General features: G+C 30.1%; 2 protein-coding genes across 2 annotated transcripts in view; one reads left to right on the top strand and one right to left on the bottom strand.

Annotated features, from left to right (window-relative positions):
* Positions 1–250: 250 nt before the first annotated feature.
* Positions 251–3829, top strand: LOC129915619 (sphingomyelin phosphodiesterase-like). The gene is made up of 8 exons (XM_055995239.1): positions 251–392; positions 1529–1680; positions 1740–1916; positions 1976–2544; positions 2612–3164; positions 3219–3401; positions 3464–3613; positions 3684–3829. The coding sequence occupies exons 1-8, from the start codon at positions 281–283 to the stop codon at positions 3813–3815; spliced, it is 2028 nt and encodes a 675-aa protein (XP_055851214.1). The 5' UTR covers positions 251–280; the 3' UTR covers positions 3816–3829.
* Positions 3830–12890: 9061 nt separating this feature from the next.
* Positions 12891–25568, bottom strand: part of LOC129915440 (corticotropin-releasing factor-binding protein) — a 59215-nt gene continuing 46537 nt past the window's right edge. Inside the window, exons 3-7 of the mRNA XM_055994982.1 lie at positions 14208–14410; positions 14037–14143; positions 13851–13969; positions 13633–13793; positions 12891–13577 (exon numbers count right to left, since the gene is read on the bottom strand). Coding sequence (XP_055850957.1) covers positions 13338–13577; positions 13633–13793; positions 13851–13969; positions 14037–14143; positions 14208–14410 — 830 coding nt within the window. The 3' untranslated portion in view covers positions 12891–13337. The remainder of the gene's footprint in view (positions 13578–13632; positions 13794–13850; positions 13970–14036; positions 14144–14207; positions 14411–25568) is intronic.

Consider the following 25568-nt stretch of genomic DNA (forward strand, 5'->3'; position numbering starts at 1 on the left):
CAACGTATTACTTTTATCATGTAGGATATCGGTCATTTTGATAATAAATCTCATTGAATTCTTTATTCAGCTTTACTTGAGTGGGTAAATCCAATTAACAATCTGTATACATTTAAACCAGCTGTGGTTAACTCTTTTATAGAAATTTGTAATCGTAAAGAATTAGATTAAATGGTTCAAACGTTTTATCAAATTTAACAATTTAGAACAATAAAGGAAACGATTTAGTTTATTGGAGTTAATTGTGAGGCCAACATCTCAGTTGTTGGTAAAGTTCAAAATGTCGTGGATTATTATAGTATTGAGTACACTTTTTGTTGGCAGTTGGGCGTCTTTAAATATACCAGAATATACAAATTATTCCAACAATGTACTTCTTTCGACTTTATCTGGTGAGTTGATATCATACAAATTTAGTGGTAAATACTAACCTAGGGATAATACCATTTAACTTGAAAATTTTCGGTGATAACAATTTATTAAGTTTTGGAAATTTTTTTGTTAGGAATAATTTTATTAATTAGGTATAATAAATCACTTTGCGTTGGAATACACGTTTTTAATGATACTTTCAACTTCATAAAAACTATGCACTTTGGATAACAGAGGGTTATACAAAAATTAACCTTTTCTCTTTTAACCGTTTTACTTTCGTAATGTTTTTATGTTACTTTCGTGATACGAAAGGTTCTTATGTTACACGTATCAAAATGGACACGTATGACATTGTTGAAATTTACTTATAGTCACCAGTTTTTTTCCAGATTATTTAGTAAAAGATATATCGGAAAGATTTAAAATGTTTTCAAAAGAATAGGCTTTTGGAAGAATAAGTTTTAATAGGCACCGTTACAACATTTTGTTTATAATGAATTACTTCACCTAAAAACTAAACCTCGAAAACAGCAAAAATAAAGTTTCTTAGCATTTTTTAACGGTAATATTTCAAAATCGAATGCCATTCAAACTTTTCTGACTTCGGAAACCTTCAGAAAAGTATATTTTGGTTCTGGTCAAGTGGTCAAAAATATTTTGCATGACCATTTCTTAACAAAATCAAGTACTTCATTGAGCTTTTATTAACTTGTAACTGTTCAATATATTTTTTTTTAAAAATTAGATTGAAATGTGCCAAAATGATAAAACATACTGCATGAGCTTTAATTTTTCAATTTCATTAATATTGTCATATTGAAATTAATTAAACCAACTTTCCTATGAATTTTCCGTTGCTGACTATGTTTTAAGTCATGCACAAAAAAAAATTTAAATAGTTAATAAAAAATTCCAATGTTCCAAAAAATTGAATATATAATTTTAATTTGATACAAAAACATCAAAATGCGTTTTTATCTCGAAAATTCTATGACACATAGATATTTTTACTCTGGTACCCATTACAGATTTTACTTCCTCCTTAAAAAAAAAACACCCCTTCACGAAAAATTCTAAATTCTAAATCTAAATGATAGATAATCTAAAGACATTAAATGGACGGTGTTATAAAACGTTCTCATTTGTTCTACAGATCCCATTGTAAACAATTTCGAAGAAGAATACATTACTTTCATGAAAACTGGAGTTGAATCACAAAATTTGAAGCAACTTTCCAAGTTTTTATCATCATTTACCAAAGGAATTTTTACTTCTGAAATCGAACAACATTCTGCACTTACTCAGGTACCTAATAAATCAAAATATATCTTCCTTATATTCAATTCACTAACACATTTGAAAAGGTTTATCAGTGTACAACATGTCGAGCCGCAACCCGAGTATTAATTCGCATGGTCCGAGAAGGAGGTGAATTGGCTGGCTTAGGGGATTCTGCCCTCAAGAACACTATGATTGAATTATGCCAACGATTTGAGATTGAAACTAACGAAACTTGTGAAGGAATCATCAACATTTACTACGTAAGAAAGGAATCATAACATTGTCATCGTATCAATAAAAATTGTATTCTTTCATATAGCCAACTGCTAAGTTCTTAGTTCAACAAAGCAAAATTGATTCCCGTTCATTTTGTGGAGTCTTTTTGCAAGCAGGTATTTGCAAAGTCAAGGACGACAACTACGATTGGAAGATCTTTATCGACTCTAAAAAACTTCCAGCAGAAGGCCCAAAAAAAGAAATTCCATCAAAGGGAAACAATGACTTGAATATTGTCCATGTCACTGATATTCACTACGATCCACTTTATCAAGTTGGTGCCTTAGCTGAATGTGACGAAGCATTATGTTGTCAACTTCATAAAAATGTTTCGGAAAATACAGAAAAAGCTGCTGGTTACTGGGGTGATTATCGCCAATGTGATATTCCTTGGCATGCAATTGCTGACGCATTGAAACAAATTAAGAAGAATCACGAAAAGATCGATTATGTTTACACGACAGGTGATGTTGTAGATCATGCTTCGTGGTTAGGATCAAAGAATAAGAACTTGGAAAGTTTGAAGAAAGTTTATCAAGAACTTAAGGCAACTTTTGGAGATATCCCTGTCTATCCGACAATAGGAAACCATGATAGCCATCCATCTCATGGGTAAGTTAGATATTGTTCTTCAAGATAGCTCTTAAAGGTTACAAAAGTTATTTCTTATAATTAAAAGTTTTGCACCACCAAATGTAACTGACGATCAAGTCAGCACTCAATGGCTTTATGATCTACACGCAGACTTGTGGTCTAGCTGGTTGCCAGCATCGGCCCTAGAAACTATCAAGAAAGGTGGATACTATACTGTAAGCTCTCGTAAAGGTTTCAGAGTTGTTGCCTTGAACAACAACGATTGTTACACTTTGAACTTTTGGATTCTATATGACGGCTCATATCCATCCGAACAACTCCAATGGCTTCATGATATTCTCTTGCAAGCTGAAAAAGATGGTGAGCATGTTCATATATTGGCACATATCCCATCTGGAGTTACAAGCTGTTGGAGTGTTTGGTCCCGAGAATTCAACAGAATTGTTGAGCGATTCAGCAACACGATCAGTGGGATCTTTAATGGACATACTCATTATGATGAGTTTAGTGTTTACTATGCTAATAAAACTACTCCTGTGAATGTTGCATGGAATGGAGGCAGTTTGACAACTTACAATTCAAACAAAGAATCAAAGAATCCAAATTACAAGATCTATCAAGTGGAGCCAACATCTTTCGTAAGTGTTAATTTTTTTGCTAGTTTTCTTATCTTTGCTGATTTATTATTCTAGCAAGTTGTTGACCAAGAAACATGGTTCTTTAATTTGACAAAAGCAAACCTTAAACCTGAAGAAAGTCCGAAATGGGAACTTGAATATAAAATGTCTGATGAATTTAATATGACAGATTTGAGTCCAGCTTCGGTAGATGGACTATTGACAAAGTTTGCTGAAACCCCTTCTCTGCTAAGAAAGGTTAATATGGAATACTTTTCTGAACTAACCAAAATTTGTGTGAAAAATTGTTCTATTTACAGTATTGGTGTAAATTTGTTGTTAAAAGTGATCCAATGATAAAAGCAGGTTGCAGTTCCGAATCATTAAAAAGTTTAATATGTCGCTTGGCAAGAAGTGATAATACACAAACTGAAAGATGTGAGATGCTCCAATCAAAGTTACAAGAGAATGTAAGTCAAAAGTTGAATTTGGAGCAAAATGCGTCTAATTTGTTGATTTTTTTTTTTTTAATAATTTCAGCTTGATGCTGAACAAAATAGTGGAATAGATGGCAGTTGCGTTTGTGTTACAGCTGATGGTGGTGCGTTAGCTGTTGCACTGAAGATAACGACTCTTCTTTTCATTTATTTCGGAACGAAAATTCTATTTTAATTTATAATTTTTTAGTAGGGTAGGTAAGACCACCTATGAGAGCAAGACCATTTTTGTGTTATATTGTATGAAAATAAAATAAAATTGGCAACACTTGCAATATAAAATAATTGGCTTTTGGTATGATCGACCATATTTGAAAGTATGAGCAAGTTCGGTTGGAACGCCGAAATGTTAAAGTAAGTTTTGTGATTTTTTAACAAATCGTTATCGTTCGCGTGAAAAGTAAGTTGCACTTTTAACAGTGAAATAGTTGAAATTTTTAACTTATTTTTTTATATAATAAAAGGTGGATATTCAAGAGTATTTTTTGAGAGGAAATGAATTCTAAAGATTTAATTTCAAAAAAAAATTCCAGAATATCAATAAAGGTCGGAAGGGAGCAAAACCGCCCCATGGGCTCTAGTAGCTAAAAAAAAAAACAAAACGATGTGAGCGTTGAAAGAGTCAAAACGGATCAGCGGATATGTACCAAATGGTACCACGAATCATGTTCTGTGGTGGTAACCGATAAATGAATAAAAATTTAAATCCATTTATCGATCACCTTAAATAATTTTTCCTACAGACTATAAAATGGTTTTCTTGTCCTCGCATAAGCTAAGTAAGCTATTGGAAAGAACACAGAATAGAACAATATTTGCATTAACATTTTTCCATAAAAAAATGTTCCACATACACCACAGTGACCCGCTAAGTTTCCTCTAATTTAAAAACCAATGAAATAAATTGTTTTTTTTTGACAATGTACTGAATTAATTATACGTAAAAAATTTACGTGCTGGAACTGTATGAGTCTCAATAAAATTAATTAAACGAAAGACTTCTTATACTCATACAATATTATTATTTATTAATAATTAACGTTTTCGGGAATTACAATTCCCATCGTCAGATTATTTGCAAAATCTAAAATTATTTAAATAAATTTTTGTCGTTAAATTCTAAACATAATTTTTTTTTTTTTTTTAATTTTCAAAATAATTTAAAAAAAGTAATAAACTAAAAATATCTTAAAGTAAAAGTGAATAAATGCATCTAGAATTTTTTCTCAAATATTTGTTTGGTCGAAAGTGGTACTAAAAATTTGTGTAATAAAGATCGGTCGAATGTTTTATTTTTGTTCATATTTTTTGTTCTATTGATGTAAATTTCTTCATACGCATCTAATAATTTAGGTTTATTAATTTGTTTTAACAAACGAAAGCCAGCTATAACATGGTTATTATGTATCATATGGTCAGCAGGAGTGGACTCGTTTAATGTTTTAGAGTAAATTGACTTGTAGTGTTCTGACCATCTAGTCTTTACCGATCTTCTTGTCTGACCAATGTACACTTCATCACAATTTTGACAAATAACCGAATATATTCCTGATTTTTCAATAGTTTCTGTTTTATCTTTAATTGTTCCAATAAGATTTTTTACTTTATTCCTTGATGAATTTGGAGCCAATTTAATAAAATATTTTTTGAATATTTTTCCTAAAGAATAAGTTAATCCCTCAACGAATGAACTACTTATGTATGTAAACGGGTTATCGATAGATGGATTTAATGATGTTAAATTTTTTAAATCTTTTTTAACTTTATGTTTTTTTAATAAAGAATTTACTATGTTTTTATTGTATCCATTAACTTCAGCTATTCGATAAATATTTTTAACTTCATTTTTATAATTTTGTTCACTTAGGGGAATTTGAATAGCACGATAGCAAAATGAATTTAGAGCTGCAAATTTAGTTTGTTTAGGATGATACGAATTTGATGTAATGCATCTATCAGTACTTGTAGATTTTCTATAAATATCGAATTCAACATGATTTTCTATTCTTTTTACCATAATATCTAAAAATGGTAAACAAAAGTCAATTTCTTTTTCAAAAGTAAATTTTATAATTCCCGGCATTACGTTATTTAAGAAATTTAGAAATATGTGTAGTTTGTCTTTATGAATTATTATGTAAGTGTCATCTACATATCTTATCCATAATATTGGAAAGTCTGAAAAATTCTTTTTTACATTTGTTTCAAAATCAGCCATGAAACAATTAGCAGCAAAAGCAGCAAGAGGGTTACCCATTGCTAAACCACTTATTTGTTCGTAGACATTATTATTAAATTGTATATAATTCTTTGAGAAACATAAATGTACTAGATGCATGTACTCACTTACCTTTAAATCATTAAGTGTATTTAAACTTTTCAGCCAATTTTCAATGGATTTTTCAGCTTCTATAACTGGTATGCTGTTATACATATTGTCTATATCAATAGAGGCTTGAATGTAGTCTTCTGGTATGGTAATATTTCTTGTTTTATCGCTAAACAAGAAATATTACCATACCAGAAGACTACATTCAAGCCTCTATTGATATAGACAATATGTATAACAGCATACCAGTTATAGAAGCTGAAAAATCCATTGAAAATTGGCTGAAAAGTTTAAATACACTTAATGATTTAAAGGTAAGTGAGTACATGCATCTAGTACATTTATGTTTCTCAAAGAATTATATACAATTTAATAATAATGTCTACGAACAAATAAGTGGTTTAGCAATGGGTAACCCTCTTGCTGCTTTTGCTGCTAATTGTTTCATGGCTGATTTTGAAACAAATGTAAAAAAGAATTTTTCAGACTTTCCAATATTATGGATAAGATATGTAGATGACACTTACATAATAATTCATAAAGACAAACTACACATATTTCTAAATTTCTTAAATAACGTAATGCCGGGAATTATAAAATTTACTTTTGAAAAAGAAATTGACTTTTGTTTACCATTTTTAGATATTATGGTAAAAAGAATAGAAAATCATGTTGAATTCGATATTTATAGAAAATCTACAAGTACTGATAGATGCATTACATCAAATTCGTATCATCCTAAACAAACTAAATTTGCAGCTCTAAATTCATTTTGCTATCGTGCTATTCAAATTCCCCTAAGTGAACAAAATTATAAAAATGAAGTTAAAAATATTTATCGAATAGCTGAAGTTAATGGATACAATAAAAACATAGTAAATTCTTTATTAAAAAAACATAAAGTTAAAAAAGATTTAAAAAATTTAACATCATTAAATCCATCTATCGATAACCCGTTTATATACATAAGTAGTTCATTCGTTGAGGGATTAACTTATTCTTTAGGAAAAATATTCAAAAAATATTTTATTAAATTGGCTCCAAATTCATCAAGGAATAAAGTAAAAAATCTTATTGGAACAATTAAAGATAAAACAGAAACTATTGAAAAATCAGGAATATATTCGGTTATTTGTCAAAATTGTGATGAAGTGTACATTGGTCAGACAAGAAGATCGGTAAAGACTAGATGGTCAGAACCAGTGCCGGTTTAAGCACTACCGGCGCCCCTGGGCAAGATTGCAAGTGGCGCCTCTAAAAAAAAATTCATCTAAAAACAATTTTTCAAAATCACGAAAAAAAGCAATAGCAGATTATGTCTTACCTCTCATATACTTGTTAATGCATTTATTAAAAATGTGCAGTGTATTAACTTAAAAAGGTTAACTTAAAAAAAAAAATTAATTATTCATGTCATTTAGGCTCAATTGACAAGACTACCTTTATCTCTGACTTTTTTGTTTAAACACATTTAAAGATTAGGTACAGTTGGTCTTATTTGAACAATATTTTTTCAAAAACTTTTTCAACTAGGTACATTAATGTCGTTTTCGATTGGAATCACTCAATGATTCACTCATTCTGAAATCCAATAAAAAACTTTGAATCGCTTCCACCCAATTCTAAAATTTAATATCTGTATTGGTGAAAAATCAAATATTGTGTTTTGTTTTTTTCACTAGGAGAATAAAAAACTTGCAGCACGCTTCTTAATGATTCCAGGCGCTTCCGGACGGCCAATCGAAAACAACATACCTTTATAAGTATAAGGTTTGTTCGTTGTGAGCTCTAGGGCACTCTGGGTCGCTCCGAATTCGTTGTCAAGCGTTTTTTGTAGCTCCTTTTTCAACCAAAGTTATTTCCTCTGTGTTCGATGTTCGCTGATGAAACTAAAGCTCTGAGGTGTTCGATGTAAAATGAAAACCCGAGAAACTCTGATTTTTTCACAGTTAATTGAAATGGCTTAGAGTGCCCTGGAGGGGGGAACAACGAACAGACCTATTTTTTTATTCTCACACACAAACGTAGTTTTTATGAGAAATGGAGAAGCTGTGAATTTTGGCATTTCTGGATTTTGGGTTTTCGGGATTTCGGGATTTTGGGATTGTGGGTTTTCGGGATTTTGTGTTTTTGGGTTTTCGGAATTTAGGGTTTTCTGGATTTTGGGCTTTCTGGATTTTTAATTTCGGGATTCTGTCCGTCTCCCTTCTCTTTCCTTATTCATTACTATAGGGGCACCTTTGTAAAAATTAAATTGGTTGGAGGAATATTAGGATTGCTTTAGTCTTTCAAAAGAAATTGGGGCGCCTTGTTCTTCAAAGATGAAAGAAGATTTTGGACACCATTGTCCTTCCGGAAGCCAAATAAATTAACCCAAAATTGGGGGGCGCCTTCATTCTTCAAAAAGTTTAGGACAAACAATACGAGCGCCGTTGAAAATGTAAAATAGAAACAAATTGGGGCGCCTTTGTGAATGTAAAAAAAATAAAACATCGATTGGAAAGACTTCGTTATTTATATAACTTTTGTAAAAGTTCGGGGCGCCTGCGGCGCCCCTCAATTCTTGCGCCCCTGGGCGATGGCCCAGGCTGCCCCCCCCTAAAACCGGCTCTGGTCAGAACACTACAAGTCAATTTACTCTAAAACATTAAACGAGTCCACTCCTGCTGACCATATGATACATAATAACCATGTTATAGCTGGCTTTCGTTTGTTAAAACAAATTAATAAACCTAAATTATTAGATGCGTATGAAGAAATTTACATCAATAGAACAAAAAATATGAACAAAAATAAAACATTCGACCGATCTTTATTACACAAATTTTTAGTACCACTTTCGACCAAACAAATATTTGAGAAAAAATTCTAGATGCATTTATTCACTTTTACTTTAAGATATTTTTAGTTTATTACTTTTTTTAAATTATTTTGAAAATTTAAAAAAAAAAAAAAAAAAATTATGTTTAGAATTTAACGACAAAAATTTATTTAAATAATTTTAGATTTTGCAAATAATCTGACGATGGGAATTGTAATTCCCGAAAACGTTAATTTTATTAATAAATAATAATATTGTATGAGTATAAGAAGTCTTTCGTTTAATTAATTTTAATGTACTGAATTTTAATTTCAAAATATTAAAGTTGCAGAGCCGTAGATTTAAATACGGGGTTCAAAGATCTTAGAAATGAAAAAAAAAATTAATAAAATCATTAAAAATTAGAGAATTTCTAATTTATTTATAATGAACAAACTTAACTAGTACCAGCATTTGTAGTACCTGATTTTTTATAAGCACAAGGCTACTATACAACTTTCACCTTAATATTCCAGTCATTTGACCTTGCGCGAAGAGGCACTGTCTATTTTCATTTCATATAGCTATTAATAGGGCTTATATAAAAAGCATTTGGTACCAAATTAGAACCACCTGAATAATTTTATTCATACAATTTTTTTGGGATTTTTTGGTTCTAAAACGAATATCTACGCTACGTAGATCCTACAGAAGAAAATTAAAATGCAATCTTTTCCTTATTATATTTTCTATCACCTTAGCGGTGTAATTCTTTCGTATTTGATTGAGTAGGTAAATACAGCAGACCGTTACAGTCAAATTCTAATTCTTTAAAGGTCTTTTTACTTATTATTATGATTGTCATATTTTTTAATTCATTTTATAGCCATGATCACTGCCTACTTTTTCATGAACTCCTTAGTCCTTATCACCGAAGATGACTAGGCTATTTTTATAAGTGAACTCTATTCTGAAAGTTCATTATCATCTAATGGTAATGCTTATTTTGTTTAAAAAAATAAGAGTTAATAACAGTTCATATTGAAGTTTTCTAAATTTTCTTAATACAAAAAAAAGGGGACGTCAGTAATTCAAAAACTCGATTGTGAGAAAAGCACTGCAAAGAACACAACAGCATAAAGTTTGAAAATTTTTCATATGCTATCTTCATAATGTATAATGTTTAAATAGTGTTTAAAGTGGTACATTAATTCAGATTTTCAATAAATAGAAGTGAGTGTTCTTTATATAAATTTATATTCTATACACTTAACAGTTATATCTATAAACTTAGAAAGGCTAAATGTATTCAGGGGCGTATACAGGTTTGCTTCTTGGGGGGGGTCATGCCAATTTTTTTTTTCAAAAGTTTTGATAGCAGGCATAAACCTGAAAATGGGCTTTTTGAATTATTAAACATTAAAATTTGTGCGTCTTGCATTTCGAATCGAAAAGTTCCGAATGTAGTTCTAAAAGTAACCAAACAAAAACGTTATGAGATTCGTTTAAGTTTAGCGTTAAGCCTTAAAGCCTAGAACGCTGCTGATGTGAAACGAAATTTTTCGTCGGTTTCCACGAGGACAACGAAATGCTTGCGAAAACTGGACCGAAACATACTCAAAAATTGCAAAACATAAATGAAAAAAAAAGCAAACACGCATCGCAGAAAGACATGCAATGACAAAATGAACAACAAAAACAAACAAAAAAACTCAAAATGTCATTTTTCCACACACAATGAATGTCCCCGGCAATTGTTTGTGTGCGAAAAAGAAGTTTAGACTTTCAATTTCGTTGTGCCAAACAGCGTACTACAGAACGAAAAGTTGAACGAAATTTTCGGGTTACCATTTCGTTGTTTCATTTTTGTATGGGATTTTTCGTTTCTTATCAGCAGCGTACTAGGCTTTAATTTTGACCAATTGAGGCTATCCTCTCCTAAAAATAAAATGTACTGTACGAGTACTTCGATTGAATAATTTGCCTTAAACCAACTGTTCATTGTTTTCCGCTAGCCCAGAAAGTTAAAATAAAAATCGTTTTTACTTAATAACAGTTTTTAACTTTTGAATTAAAAGTCTTCCTAACCTCAGGCAAACGCAAAAACATTTAGTTGTATTTATTAGATTAAGCCCTGCTTTTTCAATCGTCAGATAGACTATCAGAAGAATAAATGTCACTATAAAAAAAAAACTTTTATTCCTAGGAATAAGCTCTAACTTAGGTTTATCTAACTATTCAAAAAATTAGCCCTAAGTGATATCTAATAATAATATTTAAATTGCCTTAGGTAAGGTTGCTTACATTGCTTCTATAATTGGCTGGCCATTGATGATTAACAAATCCATAGTTGATTCAAAAAATGCAACAGATCTAGCAAATTTAGTATGTACAAAATACTGTTATATTCTGTAAGCAAACAAAATTCACCAAATTTTATCAGACGAATGTATTGAACTGGAACATTGCAAAAAACTAAAATGATTTGAGAAATGATATCCTTCTTTAACATTTTGCCGATGACGAATTTTATCAACAGAATTGACCTCTACACAGCAAGGCCACAGAAAGCTTCCCTATTTAAAACATATTTTATTCACTTCATCATATAAAAAAATAGAAGATATGGCTGCTTCTTTTATTTGCTGGTAAGCAGTGTCTTGCCCTTAAGATATTATTTTTGTGTACCTACCAGATTCAATTTCTTTTAAAAAGCTTTGAATATAATACTTATCCGGATTTTGTTTCCATACAAAATTCTACAGCACAGCTCAACTAATATTATCGAACGAATCAAAATAATCCCAATCCAGCATAGCGTTCGCTAAAAATATGACCACATCCCCAAAATAATATGGTAAAATAGTTTGTTTGAATACCAAAAATTTTTTTTACTTTTAATTTTCGTTCATGTTCTAAAACTTCAACATTTTGAAAATAATCTTACTCAAGAGATTTCAGTATCACATAACAAACTCTTTTTTAAGTTCTGAGTTCTTGGGGGGGGGGGGGGGGTCATGACCCCGTGACCCCCCCCTTGTATACGCCGTTGAATGTATTTCGCTTTTGTTTGTCCCTGTCCCTTTAATGAACAAAGAATATTGAAAACCTATTTCCATAGAATCCTTTATAGGATTTACAAATCAAGAAAACTGCTAGAATTTTGAATCTTTTGAAATTTGTAATTAAAAATTCCATTATGTCTCCGAAATTTATATAATAAAATTTATTTATAGCTGGTCAAAGGTATAATGCCTTTGAGATTTGAATATACCCACAATTATATATTTGTTTATTTCTTGCAAAATCTTAAAACTATATTTTGATATCTGCCTTAAAATCATGTAACCATAGGGAATGTTACTCCCACTTAACAAAATATGCAATCATAAATTTATTGAGTTTGTCTGTCTTTTTTGAGAAATATTTTCTTTCAAATTACCACTCCTTTATTACAACGACACGGTGAGTTAAATAAAGATGATTTCTCTGAAATTAGATCTGCAAAATAAACTTTGGTAGAGGCTTATTATTAACAAGAATTTGTATATTAAAATGTAACCATCATATCCATTAACTTAGGGTTTAATTAGATTTTATTAAGGCAATACTTTTCTTTAATGTTTTGTTTTTTTCGTTGAGTGAGATTCTTGTCCCTAAGATTTTCGTCGAAACTCATTGCAGAAAAAAAAACAACCTCAAAAGAAAGATGATATTCATCTTTAAAGATTTACTGATGAAGGGAAAAGGTCAATCTTCTCACTTCGTTTCATTATTATAAAGGGATAGCTGGTGAAACGACTTGTATTGTATCTAAATTGAAATTATTAGCATGTTGTTATCACAGCAGTTTGAACCTTTTTTTTTTAACTCTAATTTAGCTATAAAAAATTGTTGTAATGAGCTTTGACATAACAGAATTAATTAGCGATGGATTTTGCTTAGGCCGTAGAAGGAGACTTCATAAAATTGCTTTCTCAATTGAAGAAAAGATGGAAATATAATAATTTTGTATTTTTTTGCTATTTTGAAAAAATTTTTAGTCCACATATGAAAATCGTTGAATAGTTAATCAAAAGCTAAAAGATTAAAAATAAAATTAATGTATTGAAAAAGTCATATTTAGATGTCTAATTTTGTTATTTTATTCAATAAATTATTTTGATTATTTTAACATTTATTATACTCGAAAAAGTATTTTAACATCAAATAATGATTTTTTTGCTTTCAAATTTTTTATTTCAATTATTTATGAATTGGTATTTACACATTGGAGAGTATGTTTGTTTTATTTTTTTTTTTTTCTAAACTATGAGACATTTTCTTGGATGTAAATAATGTTTGTTTTGATTTTATCACTACTTTTTGGGGTTCATTTTTTGGATATTTCTTGTTTTCATTTTTTTTTTTTTTAGAATTTTGGTAATAAATGGCAATAAAGTTATAAGTATAAGTACATTAATAGATCTTATAGTGAAATAATAATTTATGGTATAAGAATATTTAAAATAAATAAAATCGTATAAGTTTTGTCGATGGATGTTTAAAAGTTTATAAATTTAATTAAATTATAATGGGCAAACTAAAGTGGCTATTTCCAAATCATTTTCGTCAGCTTTTCGTAGCGCAACCACTGCTAGATTTTGATATTTTCCAGTTGACAAAAGACGAACTGTGGTTATGCCACAGAAAATTGCCTGTTCAGGACCACGTTCATCTGAATAGCCACAAACTTCACTTGATAATTCTAGTCCACTTGAATCTAGACCTGAGGTTCCACCAATTTGAAGTCTGTCATCCATGGCGCACTATGGGAGTAAAAAATTTATTTTTGGTTGTGTTATAAAAAAAAGGTTCTCCTACCTCATAGTTAACTTTCTCCTTCAGAGTACTTTTGCCACCAATTTTCAAGTTGCCTAGAGCTACCACAGCTGGAAAAAGGGCTGAAAGTGTACAGTTTCTTTGATGGCCAAAGTTACTTAGTTGATAGATGGCAGCAGTATCATGGACAAGAATATTGCAAGCTACAAGTAATATGATTAAAATAATTGATATTTTGAATTGTCATTTTTTATTCATACGTTGAGTAATTTTATGAAAACGGACATTAGCTATAAATGACCCACGGGTAGGAATTCTGTACTGCAACAGAGCAGCATTTTGACTTGACCGGAAAAATTTCTTATTGCTTATTGGAGGCCTATATTTAAGAAACAAAATTTGTAAAATTAGTTTTATAATTTTCATGAATTTATGAGGTTACTTGCCATTGATTGTAATTATTGCAAAATTCAACTATACGATCATTCCGTGACTTATGGTGGTCTTGAATTCCTGGGAAGTATTCTCCATTTAGCTCCCAACCGTCCACAAACTTTTTTGGATGATATTAATGTGATTTTTTTTGGAGAAATTGAACATTTTTTTGAAAAACTTACCGCCATTAATCCTCCTGTTTCACAGTTAACGTCATAGTATTTCATTGTTATTTCAATTATAGTATCAGGCTCTCCAATCACATATAAGCCACAAACTGACATAGAATCACCAACATCTAATATGTCGGGTTCTTTGTGAGGAATCAAATGAGGGATCTTCTTGAATACATAGTCGCCAGGTTCCGATGCAACGTGCATGCAATCTAAAAGGTAAAGCGATATAATGATGATTAGATTTGTTTTTAGGTAATTATAAAAGCAAAGAAAATTTTAAAAGTAAAAACGTTTAGCTTTCTTCATTTCTTTTACGAACTAACCCTTCTGACAAATTGCCACAACTTCAAAAACTTTCTATGTCCGTCGAAATACAGCAATTTTGATTTTTTAACACGTTTGTGTATTCATTAAAATTAAGTTATATTTCAATTTATATGCAATGTTTTTCTACAACATAAAGGGAAACCTGTTTTAAATAATAGTACAATAATAAACAAGAAATTAAAAATGGCAATTTTATTATTTTGGAGGAATTTACTACGTTTTACGTTTGTGATTTACTGACACCTTCAAATTTACTTCATAAATCACCTTTAAATCATGTACAATTTTTGTTATGTACATAAAGGTAAAGGAGTGGAGTGTTTTGGACTTTTCTTTTAAATCTCTGCGTTCTCATACTCATGATACTCTGATCAGTGGCGTAGATAGCTTTTTGCTAAGGGGGGGGGGGGGGATAGATCTAGTTCGCAAATTTTTTTTTTAAGTTTTAATAATGCTTCTTTGTATTGTTTTTATTCTCTTTAAATTGGAGAAAGTTCTTTCGGTAGTTGACGTAGAAACCAGCAGTGTAGCTAATATCTTTAATAAAATATAGATACCAGGACAACTTTTTTCGGTGCAGCTTTCGAGCGCTTTCAATGAGTTCATAGAGGAAGTAATTTTCCTTCTGATCAAATATCTTTTCTGAGTTTTTAATTCTTCACACAGAGAAAAATATGACCAGGACCATCTAAATACCAACAGATTTCCTTATTGAACTGTTTTATGAAGAAACCTTATTAATATCAACAATTAATAAGGTTTTTCCATAGAGATTTCTTATTATTTTCATGTACAAAATCTTTAAAAATTTTTTGTAAAAATTTCATATTTTTTCCAACTTGGCACTAGAACAAAAATTGTGACCAATATTTCTATAGTAAGTTGGAATAGGTGATCCCGTACATGATCGTATTTTTTTTTATTAAAAAAACAAAACCGACTTCCATGGATCAAAACTGGGTTTTATGGTTTTTCTAATAGTACTGAACAGGCACAAGCTTTTCAATACCTACAAAAAGAATTATCAAAATTGGTTCACTCGGTCCAAAGTTATGAGGTGACAAACACAAAAAAAAGTACAGACGAATTGAATAACTCCTCCTTTTCGGAAGTCGGTAAAACAATTAGGAAATCCCGATTGTTTAAATAATAATAAAAACTATAAGGAAGTCTTGTTGTTTTTGTTCTATTTTATGTGGTCTAGTTTTTGGTAAAACTCAACAGTTTCATTAAATTTTTTAGCTGCTTTGTCTATTTCAGACGAAGAATCCTTAGAAAGAACCGGAAACCCTTCTAGTGCACAGAGAAAAATAGACCACATAAAATAGAACAAAAACAATTAGATTTCTCTTTGGTTTTCATCCAAGAAGGAAACCTTATTAAAACAATCGGGTTTTCCTTATTGTTTTAAAATCTGCAAAAAAATAAAAAACACGATGACCAGGCTGGGAATCGAACTGGAGACTTTAAATCATTAGTCGCCCACCTTACCACCTCAACCAACCTGCCATGAAAATATTGATCGCGATTTTTTTTCTAGTGCTAAGTTGCAAAAAAAATCAACTTTTCAGTCAAATTTTAATAAGATTTTCTCTATAAAAATAATAAGAAATCTCCTTAAAAAAACCTTATTAATCGTTGTTTTTAATAAGATTTCCTTATGAAATGTATGGACGGTAAAACAATATGGCAATCTGTTAGTTTTTAGCGGGTCATATTTTTCTCTGTGTGTGTTTTCATGGTTTGTACATTTTTCTCCAAGGCATAAAAAGGCATTTATTGAGAAAAGAATGAAATATAAAAATTAATTGCAGTAATTTTGAACAATCATGAGTTTTTTTAAATTTTCAGTTAACAAGCGCCTGCGATTGTCCCTTAAGAGTGCTCTAAAGGAGCTAAAATATCTCTCTACATCTGTAGAGACGACTGGACCCCAATTAAAGAACTCGACATCGCCCACTTCAACATTTGCCGGGAGCTCTGGGGTCAAACTACGGCATACGTTCGTTAACGTTTTGACTATTTCTTTCTCTATTTAATTAGAAGAAAATGATAGAGACATAAAGCGTCAATACGTTAACGTACGTTGGCCGTAGTTCGACCCCTGGATTTGTGTTCCAATGTATGTATTACGCAATTTATTTGTTCAACTCTTTCGAGTCCCTTAATTGCCAAAAAAAAATTGATCTGTATTTCTCAAAAACATCTTTTGCGACTGCCCCTTTCGCAGCTTCCAAATCTCTCTTGATTATGTCCAAAATCTGGAGAACTTCTTCAAATCGAGTATTGTAAATTGAGTAAGTAAGCTTTTGAACTCTAATACGTGTCGGTTGTGTAGAACGTAGAAGACAATAAATGGTAGCAATAGCAGACAAACAAGTTGCATAGGTAGATCTTTTCATTCGAATTTCGTTTGTGTGGGGTAATTAGTGAATTTTTAATATAGAATAGATATATTGAGCAAGTAATATACTGAGTAAGTTAGCTTTTTGTTTGTTTTGTTTGTATGTTTGAGTGTTTTGTGTGTAGGCATTACCTTTAAGACGCTAAAAAGATAAAAAAAACAGGAAAAGACAAAAAAAAGGCAATAACAAGAGAAAAGGCAAAAAAGGCAATAACGAAAGAAAAGGCAAAAAAAAGGCAAAATAAAATACATATATTTAGCACTAGGGGGACGTGAAACGTGTTTGTTTTTAATCTATAATGTCGTACGATTAAGCAAGAAAAAAAGGCAAATTCCACAACATCCTATCCCTGCCCATTACATAGAAATCGAGAAAAAGATTGAGAACAGTAACACGAAAATATTCTTTAATGTACTTTGAACCGAAGGGTTCGAACGATTCTTTTGTCGCTTCACTATTCTCTTATGTTTAACGCCTATGTCAAGAATTTCAGCTAATTTTTCCCATATACAAAAAACTTTCGAAAATGAGTCGTCTTCTGCCCGTTTAATTTTTAGTTGATCCCTTAAATCTTTAGCGAGCTCCATTGCTTGGACCAAGTCTAAATTCTCTCTTTGAAACACCGACTTAATGGCAACGAAAGTTGGTAAACTAAACCATATTTATAACCTTTAAGCTAATCAAAAACTCGAAATCCATAGCGTTTTTTTCAAAGTGCGCTTCTTCAACTTATTTATTCATGACTGTTTATACTGCACAATTATCGATCCCAATGGGGGAGATATATCCCCCTGACCCCCCCCCCCCCCCCTATCTACGCCACTGACTCTGATACTTTTTTACTTGCGATATAGGTATCTGCTATATAATAAGTTATGCATTCGTGCAAACAAAAAAGTTGAGCTGACAATCAGGTATGACATTACGATGATAGAGAATGCAAAAAAAGTGGGTCCCGGAAATCCGTCTGTCTGTCTGTATAAGGAGCTACAGCCTAAATGGACTGATTTACATCCAAACTTGGTATGTAGCATTGTTTAGAGACTTTCCAGAGGGGATTTGGAAATATTTTTTTTTTTTTTGAGGAAAAATAACGGTACCTGTTATGTATATACACATTTCGGAAAAGTTTAATTTCTCAAAAACGGCTCAAACGATTTTGTTTAAAAAATTCAAATGCTAATTTTCAGACAACGTCTATATTTTCGTGGATTTTTTTTTCGAAAATCATTATTAACGGTACCTTCCATAGAACCGTTTTTATTTTGTCAAATCTGTATATTTTGCCAAACTACTTATTCAATTTCAACGAATTTTTTTTATTCTACAGCATTATAATTTTAATATAAATCAGAAATAACATTTTGAAAAAAATAATTTTTGGATTTAAACAAAAAAATTGAAATTTTTTTTTTTGAAAAATCAAGTTTTCGAAAACGGGACATTGATTTTTTTGAAATTTTAGTTTTAGATGTTGATAAGTAATTTCTACAAAAAATTTCTACCATTCATTTAATGTTTTAATCATTAAAAACAAATAAGTTTTTTTTAAGAAAATTCATTTTAATAAAAGAAATTAAATTGCATACATATCAATTTGTTTTCAGATGTTTACCTTTGAAAAACGTATTTTTTTTCTACATAAATTTTCTAAATTTCTATTTAAAACTCTAAAACAATTTAGCAACTTTATACCCAAGAACAAGATTGTGCGACCCAGTCTTGCATTTAATTTTATTCGGCAATGAAAAGATAAAAATCGGAAAGCCACTGAAGAAAGCTCGTTTTTCACAGAAATCGACATTTTGTGAGTTTTTTTTAATCCATTATTCTTTTTCACCTTCTACTTATAACTTATGCTTAGTAGTCTTTGGGATCAAATCAGGTAGGATTCGCAAATTACCGCACTGAAACCACCTCGTCATTGCGATTGCAATTATTATTTTATAAGCTATACTTTCAATGTCTCAATTATCATAGATATTCTTTAGAAGTTGTATAGAGTCCTTCAGCCAGAACTTGTACTATTTTGAATTTGAGGCCTATTTTGTCTAAAGCTTATGTTTATTAAGATTTTGTAAAAATGACAACTTTGTTTTTAAATTTTACGTGTAAACATTGTTTTTGGGAAATTAAAAATAAAAATACTTTGTTTGGAAGTCAAAATTTAAGTAGTTTTAAAAATGAATTTTTTAAATTTTAAAAATTAAAATTGTACCATAGTAAGAAGTTAAACGAGAAAGTTCGCATTTTTTTTTTTTTTTTGAAATGTTGCAGATCCTTGTCCTACTTACATATATGTACATATCTCAACACTTCGAAAGTCAAAGCTACAATATCTGCTAACCCGATGATGTGATGTGATTCAAAATCGTGCTTCATTTCAAATTCATTGAGTGTGAAGAAAAAATATCATCATGAATAACCTTTGCAATCATGGAATCAACAAAAATGCCATCGTGAAAAAAGAAATAAAGAAGGACTTTCTCATCCAAATCATTTATTTTTTCTCTACTTTTTCTCCTTTGAAATTTTTAAGTATTAACAATATATCAATAAAAATATTGAAATTCTCAAAAGATGCGTGAGTGTATGAACTAATTTTACTTCAACGTTGACATAATAGAATCATAGCATATAAAAATAGAACTTAAAAATAAAAATAAATACATACTTCAAAAGCGTTGGTTAGGTGCCTTGAAATGCTCTTCATCCACAACAGCAAAAATAAAATAATTTTTTCCTCATCAAAGTTATTCTTTTAACATTCTTTTTCGAATAAATTTGTTTAGCAAATTAAATTCCCAATTATCGTTTCAAATGTCAGTTTAACATCATCTTGTCTTTAAAATTGAAATTAATTTTTATTTTAAATTTACTTAGTAACGTATCATTCAGCAAAGCAGTAAACCATGCTGAAAAATCGAGCGAAAAGTAAATGTAATATTAACATAAATGTTCATACGATAAATGTTACCCCAAATAGCCATAGGAAAACATAGTATTTTCCACACAAGATCCAATTCATCCCATGCCGGGTTTGTACAAACAAAAGTAACTTTTAGCTCTATTTTGTTTACCTTACATCTTTAAAAATTCTAAAAACATCAATATTTTCCTTTTATATTCTTCTAAAGTCATCATGTTCTTCAAGGAAATATGCAAATTTTATTATTATATCAACTTATTCAATTTCTATAAAAAAAAACGATATTCAAACCAATAAAAAAGAGTGTATTTCTTTTCCTTTTGAATGTTTAAACTTAGGCTATAAGAGGCATCTTTTTTACTAAGCATACAGAAATAGAAACCTTTTCCTGGCTAGAGATGATTCTGTTTAACACGCACGTTTATGCAAATGTTTTGTAAATAAAATAACATTTATTTTTATCTTCCAACTGAAGAACAAAAGGCATCCATTAATATTGACCACAAAACTTAACTCAGAGCTTTTATCTCAAACATCAAATTATCTCAACATCTCTCTATTCATTCAAACAGAAAAAAACAAGTAGCTAATTGATGTTTTATTGAAGATTAAAAATAATTGAAAAACAAACATCAAATTCACTACAAAAGGCATATCAATGCCAAAGCTGTGTCTGTCTGGAATAAAGGCAGCCAAATGGCGTCTAGTGGACAAACATTTTTGTCCTTCAAAACATTATAAAGCACCACAAAAGTATTAATCAAAAGATTAACTACGTGACTCAAATAGTCATTAAACACAAAACATCCACTTAGTCCTTGATGATTAATTTTTGTCCTGCTGTGATAATAATAATCCACAATCAAATCTACACCAAAGAGAAATAAGGCTAATAAAATCCTTTTTATCACTTCGACTCTAAGTTTCTTGTAATTAAAAAAAAAAAGAAAAGAAAACCTTTCAATGGGTTTGGAAGAGTCTAAACTTTAGTTTGTCCAGTGCAGAGTAAAATTTAGAATGGATGATGGTTATACACTCTCACCTCTTACTCTCGTTTCTTTGAAATAAAAAATAAAACTTTTTCAAAGTGTCATTGGGGTCAATTTTGAGAAAATATCATTACAGAGGGTGCGAAGAATGAATTCTGTGCACGTACAGACTGACTTTTGATATGCGATTTGAAATTATTCTTTATGAATGGGTTTCTATTCAAAAGAGTTTCTTTCACGAGTTTTGTGTTTGGCTACAAAAAGTTTTAGCCCTACCGAACAAAAGAAAAAGTTTCAATTGAAAATATCTGCAGCGGAGATTCTGTGTTATTTTCTTCTTCTTTTCACTCTCTTTAAATGTTTATAAATCATTTCTTTAAGGGTATTTTATATGGCTTCAAAAATAAATAGGAATGTTTTTTGTTTTAATTGCTGATTTGGAAACGGTTTCAAGGAAGCTGAATAGACTTTGTTAGGCAGATGTTGTTTAACGCTTTTAATATAAAATGCACTAAATTTTATTAATATTTGCTACCTCTTGAAGACCAGTGTTGATTTGGTGCTTAAGAAAAATGTTTAAGATCAATATTACAATGGGCTGCGTAATACTACCTGGATGGCCTTCTTTTTTTTTCAAATCTCGTCCATATAATATTGTAACTTTTGTCTTATTAAAATAAAAAAAAGGCAACAATAATTAAAAGAAAGCTGGTCAACTCTGTAATGGAATTGTCCGATTACATTTTAATTTGGCATCATTCTTTGTTAATTAAGTTATAAGATAGTTATAGAAATTTTATTTTTATCAACTATCAATTAATAGTTTTAAATCGCAATAGGGTGAATATTTTAGCCGATCAACTGCAAAACATGGAAGATATCGTATATTCTATCCTGAAAATGAACTTCAACAGTTGCCATAATGAGGTCAATATTCAGCTACAATGGCGTGAAGAAGAGGTAGAGTGTTCATTCTTAAAGCAAATGATGCGTCATTCGTCTGACCCAACAACCTCAGAGCTATACAAGATAAAGATTTTACCTGGTGCAGGTTTTCCTAAATATCATTAAATCAATGAGTTTTTCTGGCAAACTTGTTAATTAATAATAACTTTTATGTTCATTATTGATTTCTTGATAAGTATAAAGGAGATGGCACATTTTTCTATGGAGCTTGGGCCCAGTGTGCGCATTAGACTGATTCAAAAAAAAAATTTTTTTTTTTGTTCAAAGCATTGTTGAAAATATTGTTGGAAATGACGAAAAAAAAATACTGTAAAAGTTTCAGCCCTTAATGTTAACATTTAGTACCGCCGCATCGCAAATTTCTATTTCCCATACGATTTGTATGGGAAAGATTGTGTATTTGTGTTTAGAATTTTTTATCTTTTTAATGGTTCATCCAAAAGTCTTGACAAAATCATTTTCTTTTATAAAATTGTCCGCTCTACAAAAAAGCTTTTCTTAATTTTTTTTATTTACCCCCGCGTTTCGAAGTTATTCAACTTTAAAATATAAAAAGTAATTTTTTCTCATTTTTTTCCGATTTTTTGACGAAATTTTTAGGTTTTTCAAAAAATTTGACAAAATTTTCGAATATTTGTATTCTATGTTGTGTTTTGGTTTCACAGATCCTTTTATATAACTCTCAAACCCCTAATACTATCATATTAGATTTCTTCAGTAAATTCGAATTATTCATTTTTTCAACTAAAAATTATTTTAATTAATTTTTCGCGTCCGTTTTTTTTTAAATTTTATAAATGCAATTTTGTAGAGCGTTCAATTTTATACAAGAAAATGATTAAATCTAGCCTTTTTGATGAACCATTAAAAAGATAAAAAATTCTAAACACAAATACACAATCTTTCCCATACAAATCGTATGGGAAATAGAAATTTGCGATGCGGCGCGGCGGTACTAAATGTTAACATTAAGGGTTGAAACTTTTACAGTATTTTTTTTTCGTCATTTCCAACAATATTTTCAACAATGCTTTGAACAAAAAAAAAATAAATTTTTTTTTTGAATCAGTCTAGTGCGCAATCGCACTAACGAAATTGTTATCAAATGAAACGTGACATAACGTGGGTAAAATATTTTGGTGGGGTTTTGGAGATATTTGAGTTTGAAGTTTCGGATTTCAAAATCAAGATTTCAGCTATTTTTTCGAACAATTAATCTTAGAATGCGTAATAATGGATGTACAGATATAATATTGGTATTGGTAAAATGAAGGGTATTTCTCTGGTCTATAAATTGTATCAAAAATCTTTTTCTAAGTTAAAAAAATTATACATATGTAGGTATAAGTTATTTACTTCTCAAAAGGTGATTTTTTTAAGCGAGGCCTTTGGCACAACGAAATACCAAAATATTCAGTGGTGACGTGTACTTTTTCTTGCAATTATTACATAGCTTAATGTGTTACCTTTAATTATATATATAAAACAGTTCTATAAATCATACAAAAACCTTATAATAAGCAAAACACACAAAAACGCTCTGAAATATGCCTATTAATTAATAAGAATAAAAACTATAGTTCAGTCAATTAGGAAAAATCCGAAAAAAGTTATGACGTCAGCTAAGTTTGAATGCAGTTTTGAAGAGGGGTTTATCCCACAAGTACAAATCTTAGTTTGCGTATTGTTTGGTCTTGTGGGGCGACTTGCAAAATTTTATAGATTGGATATATATTAATCTTTCTTTTTCTAGTACATCATTATTCTCTAGGAGTTATAATTTCCCCACTAACAAATTTGAAAATATTTTACCCAAGTAATGTGCTTATCGTCACCTTTCATTTGATACCAATTTCGTTAGTGCACACACTGGGCCCAAAAATGTGCCATCTCTTTTATAAAACACATGTTTATTACACATTTATCGCAGAAAATCTGGCCCAAAGTCAAAAATTATAATTAACATTAACATGAGTAAAGGCATACCAAAGTAAGCGTTTTCCTTAATCATCGCTAAAGAGTATCAATTTTGCAGATAGAGAGTTACTGTAGTACAATTTTGTTCTTATAATATACCCAAGAATCATCCCTCAAAATACTATTATCTCATTCAGGGACACCTTGTATAAGCCCATATAGTCATTGATTAACACCTTACTTTGACGGATCAAAAGAAATTAATATCATTAATTGTAGGTATGAATTTGTAGCTCAAAGATTTTTTGAGTTATTGAACTTTTCGTCAAAATAAGTCTGAAGTAAGTGCACAAAATTTGAGATTATTAAAAATAATAGGTTTGGCTGACCTCCAAATTTGTAGCTCTATAAATGCTTTTCAATTCTATAAATTTGGTTTTTAAAGTCTCAACAGTTTTTTTGTTATTAAAAATTCCGCTAAAATGAGGATGAAGTTAACAAATGAAAATAGGAAAATAATAAATGATGTCGAAAATTGTAGCCAATTAAATGCTAACTTGTTGTGTAAAAATTAATTTTGCAGCTCCATTCACTCATTCTGTATTTCAATTTAAAGTTTCAGAAGTGCACTTCCGGTTTAATCAGGCGATTCCCACCTTGAGCAAAAAGAAGTAATCTTTTAAGTTTATAGTGAGAATGAAAAAACACCACTCATCCTGAGTGAAAAACCTTAAGTATCTTATCTTGTTCATGATAGTAATCTTGTTTCTAGAATCATATTAGCCGTGTTTTATTGGTAGCTCAGTACCTACTTAGCTAGTATGTTTGGTTGTTTAAGGGTCAAAAATGTTTAAAAAGCAAACAATTTTCAAGCGAAAACTTTTGTTTATCCAGAAAATTTCTTGAACTCTTCGGAATCCAAAATGTCTCAATATTTCAAAATAACTATTGTATTGAAAGCTTTTATGCTTATAGCATCAACATCAATTTGACAATTTTATGCGACCCAACCGTACCCATAATTTTATTGGTGTTTGATAAAGATTTCGCGAAACTTGATGTTCAAAGAAATAGGTATGTCTTTCTTAGAAAAAAAAAGTAATATTCACACAAATATAAAAATAGTTTTGTTACAATAACTTTAGAATGAGTGTATAGTTATTTGGAAGAAAAGTTTCCTATAATTTGATTTAAACTAAGGAACTAAGAATCTTATTATATTTGTTGACATTCAACAATATTTTTGAAGTGTTATATTGATGTTGTAAAGAGTCCTAGAGCTGAAGTATTTTTTGTTTGTATGGATCTACATCTACTATACAAAAAAATATGATTGAAAGTTATCAATTTATTTTGAAGAGGGATTTATTTTTAGATATATCGGTACTCAACACATCTGACATATTGTTTGTGTTGTGTAATGTGATTGAGGAAGGAATGCAAGAATAAGGAAAGTTCACCTCGATATGATTTATCTATATTTATTTTCATATATGAGGCGTAACAGGTGCTTTGTGGAACACAAGGATACAAGAAAAAAAATATATATAAACATTATTATACGTAATGATTGGGCTCTCTGAAAAGGAATGAGGCATTTAATCTTTGTGACCTTATATTTTGAACGATGACCATTGAATAATGTTTCAAATCAGGTTCAGGACTCAAATGCTGCTCAATTAATAGAGATGCTCAGGCAAAAGACATATTAACACACGAGTTGCTCAGCTAATTTAATTAAGAGGTTTTAAGATTATTTAATTTATTTAAAAAAATTGTTAATATTTATGTATGTAGGTAGTGAAAATAGCTGTAAATAATTTACAACTTTGTA

Source organism: Episyrphus balteatus, chromosome 3, assembly GCF_945859705.1.
Source record: "Episyrphus balteatus chromosome 3, idEpiBalt1.1, whole genome shotgun sequence".
In the NCBI taxonomy this organism is placed as follows: Eukaryota; Metazoa; Arthropoda; class Insecta; order Diptera; family Syrphidae; genus Episyrphus; species Episyrphus balteatus.

Excerpts from the sequence above, each read along its gene's own strand:
- LOC129915619 (XM_055995239.1), top strand. The coding sequence starts at position 281 with ATGTCGTGGATTATTATAGTATTGAGTACACTTTTTGTTGGCAGTTGG. Across the intron at positions 3,165-3,218 it reads AAGTGGAGCCAACATCTTTC|CAAGTTGTTGACCAAGAAAC; the intron begins GTAAGTGTTAAT and ends TTATTATTCTAG. Across the intron at positions 3,614-3,683 it reads AATCAAAGTTACAAGAGAAT|CTTGATGCTGAACAAAATAG; the intron begins GTAAGTCAAAAG and ends TAATAATTTCAG.